The 13,140-nt window shown below is 44.7% G+C and overlaps 1 protein-coding gene across 2 annotated transcripts in view; it reads left to right on the forward strand.

The window, feature by feature from the left end:
* NAV2 (neuron navigator 2) overlaps positions 1–13,140 on the forward strand; it is a 371,525-nt gene that overhangs the window by 319,611 nt on the left and 38,774 nt on the right. Inside the window, exons 13-17 of one of the 2 annotated variants that reach the window (XM_058420870.1) lie at positions 410–548; positions 5,635–5,926; positions 6,857–7,559; positions 10,809–11,276; positions 12,289–12,354. In XM_058420870.1, the coding sequence (XP_058276853.1) occupies positions 410–548; positions 5,635–5,926; positions 6,857–7,559; positions 10,809–11,276; positions 12,289–12,354 (1,668 nt within the window). The remainder of the gene's footprint in view (positions 1–409; positions 549–5,634; positions 5,927–6,856; positions 7,560–10,808; positions 11,277–12,288; positions 12,355–13,140) is intronic. The other variant, XM_040066269.2, reaches the window with a different exon arrangement.

The following is a 13,140-nucleotide window of genomic DNA, read 5'->3' on the forward strand; positions in this document are numbered from 1 at the left end:
AAGAGACCTTAAAGCTCATCCAGTTCATCCCCCTGCCATGGACAGGGACATCTTCCACTATCCCAGGTTGCTCAGAACCCCATCCAGCCTGGCCTTGGACACTTCCAGGGATGGAGCAGCCACAGCTTCTCTGGGCACCCTGTGCCAGGGCCTCCCCACCCTCACAGGAAACAATTCCCTGCTAATATCCCTTCATGCCACTGCTTTCCCCTGCTCTGGGGCTGCAGGCACACATTTCAGCTGAGTCAGGGAGAGCTGTGTCACTGGTGCCCTTGGCTTGGTGATGCCATGCACTGGCCTTTCTGGCAAGCACAAGTGGGTCAGGGTTGTAGAAATAATACTCTTCCTTTCAAATGATGTCTTGTCTTTTGACCCTTTGTTTTCTCTCTCTGCTGTGCTTTTTCTCCAGCTGGGATGACAGCAGCTCTGTCAGCAGTGGGATCAGTGACACCATAGATAATCTCAGCACTGATGACATTAACACCAGCTCCTCCATCAGCTCCTACGCCAACACTCCTGCCTCCTCCCGCAAGAACTTAGATGCACAGGTAAGAGCTTTGGTTTGTTCAAGTAACACTGATATTTATTCTTTGCTCTGTGCAGGAGCTGTAATTGTTTTGGGTTGGCTGAACTTGAACACACGGCCAGCCTTCAGTATCGATAGTAACCACCTTGTCATCCATGGAATTTACAAATATTTGTAAATATTTGTATTTACAAACCCGTGGCAGCTCTGCTGTGGTGATGTCACGGCAATTTGAGTCTTGCCTTCCTAGGGGCACTGCTGCACAGAAAACAGACATAAATGGGATTTTATATAGATGGGGGGGTTTTTTGGTCTAGGGAAGGTATTACATTTTTCTCTTAAATAATAGTATACGATGAAGTCAACATAAAAGTTCAAAGGTTGTTCACACTTCTATCAGAAATGTAAGCATGCTATGCAAATGAAATGGAGTTTATTAAATTCCCTGAGCTGTGTGTTGTTGAAGGCTTTCTGTGTTTGGCAGCATTTCGTAGGAGGATGAACTTTGCCTCCATCAGCATCATACATGTACATTTTGTGCTCGGACACCACACATCCAAGTGAACAAGTGAAGGTGTCTAACTGTTCTTCATTGAGGAACTAAACTTCTTAACACAGAGATTTGCACTAACACAAACTGCTTTTTTTGTTACCAATTTCATAGATTTTTGTTTAGCAAAGTGCAGGGCTGCAGAGTCCAGCTTTGTTCTCTGTGCAGCCTGCCCGAGGGACTGGGGTGCTGTGTGCTGAAGCCACTGGGATGTGGTGACCTGGCAGGTGGAGGAGAGGGAGGTCGGTACGACCTGCTCCTCTGTTCCTGCCCTCTTTTAATCTTCCCCAGCCCTTTTCATCCGTGGGTCCCAAATCTGGTTTTGACATCAGTTCTGATGCAGACGTGTGGTTGCTGTGAAGCGTTGCTCTGTCTCCAGAGCTGTGGTGCAAGCACAGAGTAGTCTTTGTTCCCTTGCCATGCAGTGCATATTTGAGCCCACACCAAGGGTTTCCAGGTAGCCCCTGGTTGCCTATCAGTGACTGCACAGGCACTTGGAGCTGCTAATAAATACAAGTCCCATGCAAGCTGAGAGGAGGTAAGATCTCTCAAGCATGTTTGTCAGTACCTGACAGAGAGTAAGACGGGCAACTGGAAATACTTTTTGACAATTGTTACTGTCTCAACATTATAATTCTCTCGGGGGGGTGGAAAAAAGGACGGCTTAGGGAGACGTGACTAAACATTAACCTAAGGAATAAAAAAAATACAGAAACTCATATGACTTCTATCTTCTGATGGATCAGATTCTTGGAAGCACCTCTGAGAGATCAAAATCTGTGTTGACAAACTCCTCTTCCTCCTCCACAACTATTACAGTATCCAAGAGGGTGCAGACAGACACCAGAAGAAAAGCAGCTGGAGCTTGTTCAGGCAGTAGAGCATACTCATTGGCAGAGGAAGCCAGGAGCCAAGAATGTACAAGTCGTGTTTGCAATTTTTTTGGTGTGATGTGTGTCTTTGACCTGCTTCTCTCCTCAGTTTTCATGAATGACAATCCTTATTGCAGGTTATCTGCAAATTATTGCCTGTAAAATAGTTCATTTTCAGTGGAACAAACTACCTGAATCTTGTCAGCCAAGGGAGTGGAAAGAGCTTGGAGTGCTGAAACACGTGGCTTGCAGGGTGAATTTTTTGCTGCCGGTTGTAGACCTCAGAGCTCACGAGGCAGTGAATGCTGCAGAGACACCTTCCCTGTCTTTCCTGAAGGCCTCTGTGGTGGCCAGTGCCCAGGTTTGCCTTCCCCAGGGTGGTGAGCCACAAAGGACTAGCACATATTTACAGTGGGATGTGGACTTTTCTTCTCAGGGTGTCCCTTGCTTTGGTTTTCCGGAACAGGCACTTTTGAGCTGCTGTGATTCTGTCACATCTCTTTGGGAGGGTACAGAAGCTGGATTTCAGGTAATTAAGGAGGGAGCTTGAAGCTAATACATGTGCAGCTGGGAGTCCAGGCAAATAACACAGCAACATCAAAGGGAGGGAGCCTGAACATGTCAGTGTCTGCTGATAAAATCAGTAACTCAGGCAGAATCATCTCTGCAAAGAAAGGCATAGTTACAGCAGGAAGAAATCTCTGTTGAGAAGCTGATTTTCAGAGCTGATGAGTACTCCATACTCCAGAAGCTGTAGTTTCTCCTTCTTGGAGAAGCAGGACCTAAATATGATATTAACTCCATCTTCAGAGACATTTATAGCTGTAGCCCCTCTTTATAGCAATGCAGTGAAGATGTTTGCAAGTTGTTTTGAGCAGGTTCATGATGGGAACCAGAATTTGCCTCATTCCCGTGTCCTGCTGTGATTATGCCAAGTACCAAACCACTTAGTGTAGTTACATGAGTTTTGGCACCCTAGTATTTTTCCTTTGTATTGCAGAGGATTAAGTAAGTTACCTTTGTCACACTTATTTAAGTCAGATCATACACATACTTTAAGGAGAAATTAGGACCTGGTGGGCATTTGAAAATAACTTATTTAACTGAAGTAAGATGGGAGAAAGAGACCAAGTAATAAATTCAATCATGTGATGGTAAAAAGATCAGAAGATGGAAAGGTTCCTTTAGATATAAAACTGCAGCATCCCTAAGCAGTTGTATAAGACTGATATCTCAGCAAAGATGGGCTTGGTCTGTTCACAGCTTCAGCTGTACAGAACTTCATGAGTGAGTGGAGAAATCCTGGTGCTTTGCTCCCAGCTCAGGCTTTGCTCTCAGCTCGTGCTCGCTGTGTTCTTGCCATGACCTCCAGCCAAGAGTATTTCCACTTTCACCCTTCCGGGCGGGTGGAGTTTCAGCTGCAGTCCCCAAGCCAGGTTTCACTGTGTTTTGGTTTTGATTCCTTAGTCATGTTTCTGTGCTGCTGTCAGTGTTTACCGTTAAACAGAAACACCTCTGGCCAGAGGGCTTCAGAAGTGGAGCTGCAACATTTCAAAGGCTGCAGGAAAACTTTGGCCGTGGGTGTAGTAGTGGAATGAAATGAGGGAGAGCAAAGGTAGAGGACTTCCTGCAGTGCTCTTCTCTCTGGAGGCTGTACTAATCTTACAGACTAGGGGAGGAGAAATAGAAGGTACAGGAATATTTCCTAGTCAGCCAAAACTAGAATAAGGCCTTTGCTAGCAGAGGTGCTAGGTGTATTTCTTGTTCTTGAACTCCAACAGTGCACACACACAATTCCAGACCAGAAGTTTGGAACAAGATGTTGAAGTGACCACGTGAGGAATGGTGGCTTTGAGGTGGCTTTCTTGGTTGGTTGATTATTTGGTACTTTTTGCCTGTGCGCTTTTCCAAGATCTGTGAATGTAGGAGATGTTTTCTTGAAACAGTGATTTTGAAGAGGCACAGGACATAGGAACAGTCACTCTGTGAATTTATTACACACCTATTGATGGTCAGAAATAGAAAGGTGACCCACCAGCCCCAAAGCCGGCAGGAATAGGAAGAGAAGGGAGTTAGAAAGCAGAGATCCACTCAAGCCTATGCTGGTTTGCCCTCTTTGAACAGAGAGGCAGGAAAGCAACGTTTGCATAGCACGAGGGAAGTACACGAATATAATATTATCTAAATCCATAATTCAAAATGCATGTTAACCTGACGACTCAATAGGTAGATGAATAATCCAAGCCCTGTTTCCCAGCTGAAGAAAGACCACTGTGATATGTGGTGTCAGCTTTCATACACCGATCGCTTAACTAGTTTTTCAGGCTTTAAGGAAGAAAGTAATGACAGTAAAAAGCAGAGGAAATTCAACCACAGTTCCCCTAAATTTTTTAGTATTAATGATGTGATCTGGTAGGAAAAGTCACAAACTTAAAACATTCTTTAGGAACTTAAAAATAAAAGCTGGAAAGTGTTGTAGATAATCTTACAGCTTCTCCTGTGCTGTGTTTTTCTGATTACCCAAAGGGAATAATGTCTGTGAGCTTTACAACGCTTTGGGATATTTAAAATAATTTCCTTTTAAATAAATTATTCCTCTTACCTACCGCACAGTTCTGAGCACATCCATCTCGTGCTGAGGCTGCAGGGCAGAGGTGGCACTCATCACCTCGCCAAAACCCATCAGCCCATACTGGGGAACTGCACAGTCAAGTGTTAACTGTCGGTCTCTTTCATGGTGCTGTGGTAGCTGGGGAACACTTCAGCTATCAATTTTTTATCCTGATCAGAGTCAAATGAGTGGATATTTGTCATTTGGGCCTGATCACAACATGGTTGGTTGTGGTGTTACCTCGTTTGCCAGATTTAATCAACAACATTCGGCAGGAGTAGAATTCTGAAAGAGTAATCATTAGCGGTGGAAAACATTAATGCGTGGGGAATATGTAAAATATTCACATATATATATATAGGGTATTTAGGCATTTCTGAGATTTTGGCAAGGGTTTGCTAATGAGAAATTTTTCTTTTTGACACTGAGCTTAGCAAAATTCTTCCTAGGAGACTGGTAGCAGAATCAGTCTGTGCAAAGAGTACGGTCTGCAAGAGAAGCTAAGGGTAATTTATATACTGAAGTCAGTCTTGAGTATTGTTAGAAAGTTTTTCTTCAGTCCTTGGGTGTCCTTCTAGTATGTTAGGTTAGAATTAACAGCATTCCACATATTCGGATCTGTTCCAAAAGCTGCCTCCTCATGCTCTGGAGATCAGATTGCCAGACAAGAGATAAGGAAGCAGCAGGAACAAAGGAAGGCTGGCTGCACAGGTTTGAAATGCCTTTTTGGCTTTGCAGTAAAAGGGTTTGTCAGAAATCTGAGATGAGGGATTATAAATGTCATAGGGCTGAGTATGTCCTTTATAAATCAAGTTTGGTTTTTTCCCCCCTTCATTTATTCCAAGGAGCATGGCTGTTGTGTTTTTTGTATTTTTCTCACAAAGCATATTAAACTAATGTGTCATTGCTGGGGTTAATTTCTTGCTGTCGTTATTTCTTCATCAAAGGCATGTCAGGTTTGTTGGTACTCGGAGATGACTGCTGAGCTGATTAACCAGGTCGATGGCTCTTAGGAAGCTTCTTAAAAGAAAGACCTGCTCTGAAAGTTGTCTTGCAATCCCTTTATCTCTCTTAGACTGATGCAGAGAAGCATTCCCAGGTGGAGCGGAATTCCTTGTGGTCCAGCGATGAAGTCAAGAAATCCGACGGGGGATCTGATAGCGGCATAAAGATGGAGCCAGGCTCCAAATGGAGGCGGAACCCCTCGGATGTGTCGGACGAGTCCGACAAAAGCACTTCTGGTAGGAAGAACACCGTCATTTCCCAGACGGGCTCCTGGCGACGGGGCATGTCAGCTCAGGTTGGCATTACCACACCAAGGCCTAAACCTTCAACCGCCCCAGGCACGCTAAAGACACCTGGAACAGGTGAGAGAAGGCGTAAGATGTAAACAAGCCAAAAAAGCGTGTTCGGTGTGAAAACAGTGTAAACTCTTTGCAGAGGCAGAACCTGAACTTCAGGTAATCCTGTCCGTATTTTTAGGCATTGCTTTAACCTAAGCAGCATCTTGTTTGTCCACATTTCTATTTCTGTCTGAAAATGTGCATTTCAGATTAGTACACCCTGCCTGCCAGTAGTTTTCATGAAAACTGGTCTTAAGCCAAGCTATTTATTTGGCACGGTATTCCTGTGTGAAGAATAAAAAACGTAATTTTCAATTTTGAAGTCACAGTTAACCAAGAACACACAATATATACGGTTGAGGAGATTTTTCTATTTCCCCCTTACTAAACAAGCATGTTTGTTTATACTAAACATGATTTCTGGCTTTTCTTTTAAGTGTATTAATGATTTTAGCAGTTACAGATGTGTGAATGAAAATTGATTGAATTTGCATAATCAAGAAATATAATTTAATACCTCTCTTTTTATTAGGTCTTGTACACAATTGCAGATGAAAAAGTTAAAAGTTAGATACTGCCTTGAACAATACAAATGCTTTAACAATGCCTTTTAGGGAGATTATGCTATCAGCCTAACACTGCTAGTGCGTAATGACAGAAATTATCGATCTGTGGTAGCTACAGAGGGAAACTTTTTTTTCCTTATCTGTCACTATTATGTAAGGCTGTTCTGCTTTTCATATTCTCGAGGGCAAAGGCTCCACATATTTTCTTTGGCAAGTCTGCATGTGTAACTCACTAGAGTGGCATGTAAGTTCAGTGCAGACTAGATCATAACTTTGAACCGCGCTCCAGTGGCTAGCACGCTTTTGCTTTTCATGCTGCTTTGAGTTTCATCATTTGCTCGATGTTTTCAAGTCATTAAATATTAGAATTCTTTTTCTATTTTTGTAGGGAAAACTGATGACGCCAAGGTATCAGAAAAGGGTAGACTATCTCCTAAAGCTGGACATGTTAAACGTTCCCCATCAGATGCAGGACGCAGCAGTGGTGATGAATCCAAAAAGCTTCCCACAAGTAACTCTAGGACAGCTGCTGCTAATGCTAATACATTTGGATTTAAGAAACAGAGCGGGTCGGCCGTAGGCATGACCATAATCACTGCCAGTGGGGCAACTCTCACCAGTAGATCGGCTACCTTGGGAAAGATCCCCAAGTCATCTGGACTCATGGGTAGGACCACTGGTCGGAAGACTAGTGTTGATGGCTCCCAGAACCAGGATGATGGCTACTTAGCACTTAGCGCACGAACTAATCTTCAGTACCGTAGCTTGCCCCGGCCCAGTAAATCCAGTAGCAGAAGTGGAGCTGGGAATAGATCTAGCACGAGTAGCATAGACTCCAACATAAGCAGCAAGTCAGCCGGCTTGCCTGTCCCTAAAATCAGAGAGCCTGCCAAGGTAATCCTTGGAAGCTCTCTGTCAGGATTAGTCAATCAGACTGATAAGGAGAAAGGGATTTCGTCTGACAACGAAAGCGTGGCTTCATGTAATTCTGTTAAAGTGAACCCTGCGTCACAGCCTGCTGCTAGCGGAGCTCAGAGTACCCACCAGCAAGGAGTCAAGTACCCCGATGTGGCCTCTCCCACTCTGCGCAGGTAGGCAACAAATTCCTCGGTTGTGCAGGGGTGTTAGTGGGAGCTGAATGAGCAGCGCTCTGCCAGCCAGGCCTGGCCGGCTTTGGTGCAGCGCTTCCTCTCTAGTGTCCTACTTCAAGGTCTCTTTGTATTTACATTTAATTTCACCTAAGCGGGTCGGCCAGCGTTGTGGTTGCTTAGGACATCACGCGACAGCAGCAGAGGTCTGACATTTTAGGGGAAAAGCACAAACCTGTCTGGCAGAAAGTTTGGCAATTACGATTTGAGTCTCCTTGTTGCAAAAATCGTACCTGAAGGCTTTTATCCGTGCAGATACCCATGCAGGAATAAGAATATTCTTAACCTAAAGGTTACTGAAGAGTTCTTGCACAGATGCGTGTGTAACAAATCTGGAAATATTCCAGTCGTGGATCAAACTGTAAACCAGCAACTGCAGGGTTATCTCAGATTTTCATGATGACGGTGGCACTGACCTGCCGCGCTTAGATTGGCCCAAAGCAAACTGTTAGAAGTTGTATGGATTAGCCCAGTATGTTGCAAGACTCGACATTTTAGTCTGTGCAGAAGAGCCCTAAATAAAGTTACTGTCTAAGCTGGGTTAATTTTTTTTTTATTTTAATAATATTTTTGGGCAAAAATCCTATCTGTCTTCTATTTCTCCAGGAGTACTCCCACACACTAACGTTAACAAATAGTTGGTGAGGAGCTAATTTGTTGATGCAGCGTATATCAAAGCCTTGATATTGGTGAAAAGTTCTGTTAATATTATTTTCCAACTGAATTTGAGTAGCTTGTCTGTTTCGAGTTGCAGTGTTTTGCATTTCATTTTGTCGTGACTCCCATAATACGCATACAGTTACGCTCCATCATCCTGCTTCCAGTGATGTGAGAAAGCCACATTCCATCTGAAGCACCAGTGCAAGCATAATGGCTGTGATGGCAGCTTAGGCTGATGCTGTAAACTGCTTTTAGATGGGTGGTTTCATTTGAAGAGTCTGTGTGAGGATAATTGGGAGATACTTTGTTTGGTACCTGGATAGTGATAGATAAGCCACGTACTTTGGAATATGTAATTTTCTTCAATGGCTACTTAAAAACTCCAGTAGGCCTTTCACTTCTGTAGGGTACGCAAGGAGAAATGCAGATTTTCAGTGATTTCAGTGTGCCTCAGGCACATTGGTAGGAATGTGATTGGGAATTTTACTAAAAAGCTACATTGCTGGCTGCGTAATTGAAATGCTACATTAGAAATACATGCAGCTTCAAAGGGCAGACACTGAGGCTCAATTTAACTATTCCCTCTTTTGATTTACAAATTCACACTTGAATTTTCACCAGCCTGTCAAAGTTGTCATGTGTTGAAACGCGTCAGAGTTGAATTGGGCCTCGTCCGCTTATTACTGATTTGTAGGATGACAGTAAAGAAGATACGGAGCTTAATTTTTGTAGTCACTTGAGTTGCAGGCATTGTTTTTTGCATACTTCCTCTTGGCGCTGCAATTTTTTTGGTGCTACATGGTGATTTAGAATCCATACCTTTGTCATGATACCAACTTAGCTCTAAGTTGGGGAATATATGTAACTTCCATGTTGTCATAAACAGGGAGTAGCTTAAAAACAGCTTGTAAGACTGTTGTGTGGGTGTTTGGGGTTTTTTTAAGCTTTCTTTAAGAGTGGTTCCCCAGGGCAGCTGAAGAGGTATACCTTAAGGAATACCCCAGGCTAGTAGAGCTGCTGAAGGCCATGGAATCATGGACTGGTTTGGGTTGGAAGGGACCTTGAAGATCATCTCATTCTGACTCCCCTGCCATGGGCAGACACCTTCCACTATCCCAGCTTGTTCAAAGGCCCACTCAGCCTTGGCCTTGAACACTCCAGGGATGGAGCAGCCACATTTTCCCCGGGAAACCTGTGCCAGGGCCCCACCACCCTCACAGCGAAGAATTTCTTCCTTTTGTCTGATCTGGACCTGCCCTTTCAGTTGGAAGTGTTGTGCAAGTGCCTTGTGGCAAGTAGGCAGCAGCAGCTGCCCGGCTCCGGTGTGCTCCAGGCACTGGAGCTGCAGGAAGCAGCTGTGCGGTGTGGACACTGCTGCTGGGCAGCCCTCCAGCTGTGCTGCAGGTGCCCAGCTCTAACACAGCCCGTGTTTCTGGGAAGTGATGGACACAGTGACTTAGTGTCCGTGTGTCCCAGCAGCCTGGGCATACTCCAAAGCAGAGAGAGCTCTGCCTGGTGCACGCCCACCCCACAGTCTTTAGGAGCACTTGCATGAAAGTGCTGTAGTGCTCTGTTCTGAGAGGTTTCACCCACAGAACTCCACAGTGAATGATAAATAAGCAAATCCATACAGGTACGTGTGAGGAAAACTGAGGTTCCAGAGGGAGTTACTGCAGCCAAGTGGCAGAAACAAAAGTAATGTTTGGGGGGAGTGTTTGAAGCTGGAGTGGAAGGTGAACTTCCTTCCTGATTTTGAAGATTAGTTTTGGAATGATTGATGGTTTAGTCCAAAGTGTGTTTACTGCTAAGGCTCTTGGGCACTTCTGAGAAGTTTCCCATTGGCTGTTTATGAGGGAACTGGGTTCTTTGCTTCCTTGGCAGTACAGCTTCATCACGGGCAGCAGCGATGCTGCGGTCGGCCCCCTCCATCCCCTCCCTCCCTGAGCTCTGGAGCTCACTCAGTTTTGTACTAGCCAGTTGCAGGTGCCAAAAAGCAGGTAACAACATCACATTCTCCACTGAAAAATAGCATTTCCAGCCAGCTTGGCTCATGGAATGAAACAAGTCTACGTTTGGTATGAGTACATCATTGCATCCCAGAAAAAGCTGCTTCTGTGCAGAGCATTTGGTGATTTGTGCAGAATTTATCCTGGTCAGTGAGCTCTCAGACTCTAGTGTTCCGTACATCAGATTGTTCCTCTGGTGTCCTTTTTTCCTTGAGGAACAGAAGATGATATGATTGCATCTTAGTTCTGTGAAGCTGCATTTCAGCTTTGTGAAAGTATTGGTTGATGATTGGAAGATGACACACATGAGAGAGATTTGAAGCTGTTGTAGTTGCCTCTGGGCTGTATTGCAAGGGACAGTGAACACAAGGAGATGACAAATTTATAGTTGCGTATGTACAATCTAGGATCATGTACTCAGTACTGGTTTTCTGAGGCTAAGATGATATGTGTGGTCTAGATAGGAGATATCCTTGTGTTTACTATTCGGTTTTATGTATTTTTCGTGCTGTCTTCTTTTTTACAGACTTTTTGGTGGCAAACCTAGTAAACAAGTTCCCATCACAACAGCTGAAAATATGAAGAACTCAGTGGTCATCTCCAACCCTCACGCTACCATGAACCAGCAGGGTAACCTTGACTCCCCATCTGGCAGTGGTGTGCTGAGCAGCGGGGGCAGCAGTCCCCTCTATGGTAAAAACACAGATCTCAACCAGTCTCCACTGGCTTCCAGCCCCAGTTCTGCACACTCGGCTCCCTCCAACAGTCTGACATGGGGCACCAACGCCAGTAGCTCCTCTGCAGTTAGCAAGGATGGCATTGGATACCAGTCTGTCAGCAGCCTTCACACCAGCTGCGAGTCCATAGACATCTCCCTGAGCAGTGGAGGTGGGCTGAGCCATAACTCCTCCAGTGGCTTGATTCCAGCCTCCAAGGATGATTCTCTGACGCCCTTCGTCCGAACCAACAGCGTTAAGACGACGTTGTCTGAGAGGTTGGTGGGTTTTTCTCTTGTTTCCATGTCTGTATCTCAAGTGGGAATGAGGCCCTGGCAGCAGCAGCCAATGCTGCAGATACAGATCAAGTGATGTCTCTCGCCATATAATGCAGGGAACTCTAGGGCTAGAACATCCAGATAAGTTATTCCAGGAAAGGAGCCCAGTTCAGAGCAGGAGGACGGGTTCAGGTGAGGTTTTAAATTTGCTGTCACAGCCAATGTGACAGCTTTTTTTTGCTACCGGGTGGCACCTTATACTTGAATTTTGCATCATAGGTTATCCTTCCAAAGATCTGCTGTTAATTGAGCTGATAGTGATATTTTAAAAAGCCTCCAATTTAGATCTGAAAAGTTGGCCGTTTCCTGTTAAACTTTTGATGATAGAATTTGATGACTTTCAAACTGGAGGTGATGCTGAAAAGACCAATCCCCATCTCCATTGTCACTTGATCCCTTCTCATCCTCTCCCTGCTGCCTTTTCCCATCTCCAGTACTGAGATACTTGTACTGTACGGTATCTCAGTACAAGCATTCACGTGAATGCTTCCCGAATCCTACGGGAAGCTGGATCCAAGTGAAAAACAATCAGCTGAATTGTATTTCAGACCGCTCAGTTCCCCGGCTCCATGTACAGTGAGATTCACTGGTACCTGTGTGGACACGAGGAAGGACCTGGGAGGAGGGAGCAGGGCTTTTCCAGCATCAGAGCTGGATTGGTGGCACACTGAGCTGACACTGGGGTGAACTCAGCAGTGGTCTCTGAGGGACTCCTTGTAGCTGGCAGTAGAACCCTTCCAAGCCCTGGAGATCAGCTCCATCCCACTGTGTAGTGATGAGTGCACATCAAGGATTTTGTAGCTGTGTCTCAATGGAAAAAAATCACCTGAATGTGATGTTCTGACACTTTGGGGTTCTGTTTGTGTTTTATTATAACTCCTTTTTGTTCTCTCATCTTTTCATTCTAATACTCCTTCTCTTGTTTTCTGTCTTGTTGGACTGCTCTTTCTAGCCCTCTTTCTTCCCCCGCTGCTAGCCCCAAATTCTGCCGAAATACTTTGCCCAGGAGGCAGGACAGGTAATGCTGTCTCAGGACAGGAGTACGCTCCAGGCTGTAGGTTTTGTTGCCCATCTCAGTGAAGCAAATTGTTTTGTGTCAGCCCGTGCTCAGTGGACTGCTCTGCTGTGTTCATCGTCCAGGTGTGAACTGACACAAAGACATGCCAGTGAGAGTCCCTGCAAACACCCAGCCACCCAACCAGACCCGTCTGGAGAGGGGCATATAGCACAGTTGGCATGTTTTTGGAGTTGCTCTCGTTTCTGGGAATGTCCTTTGGTTTGGGGGGAGTATTTTTAACCCACCCCTCATATCTTTGCCAAAGGCAATTTGAAAATCTTGCCCTTCGTTTTTTGGGGTTTTTTTTTCCTACAAATCTAAACTCTCACTAGCATTTCAGCATTCCTCTGGCATGCTGCTTTTTCTACTGCCTTTCTGGCCTGTCCTTTTTGTCGTGAAGTCCCTGTGTCATTCAGTGTCGTCAGTCTCTTACTGCAGCTTGGCTCATGAGTGTTTTCCAGCTACTTAGGTACATTCATCCTTGCACAAATGAATGCTAAAGTTAAGAAAAGATGACACAAATCTAAACATTCCAGCTCACTTTTGCTCGGTGATGTAATTTTAGTCAGTCCCATATTGTAACTTAGCTATAAGGGTTGTCGCTTAATTAACTTACTTAAGTACGGGGATATTTTTTTAAAAAACAAATTAACAGGCTCTCCTCATCCGTTGTAAAAACATAAATTGAAATAGTTGAGTTTTGGGTGACTGATTGGTCCGTTTCACTTTGCTAATGGAACTTAGGCT

The sequence above is a fragment of the Hirundo rustica genome, chromosome 6, assembly GCF_015227805.2.
Source record: "Hirundo rustica isolate bHirRus1 chromosome 6, bHirRus1.pri.v3, whole genome shotgun sequence".
Taxonomy (NCBI): domain Eukaryota; kingdom Metazoa; phylum Chordata; class Aves; order Passeriformes; family Hirundinidae; genus Hirundo; species Hirundo rustica.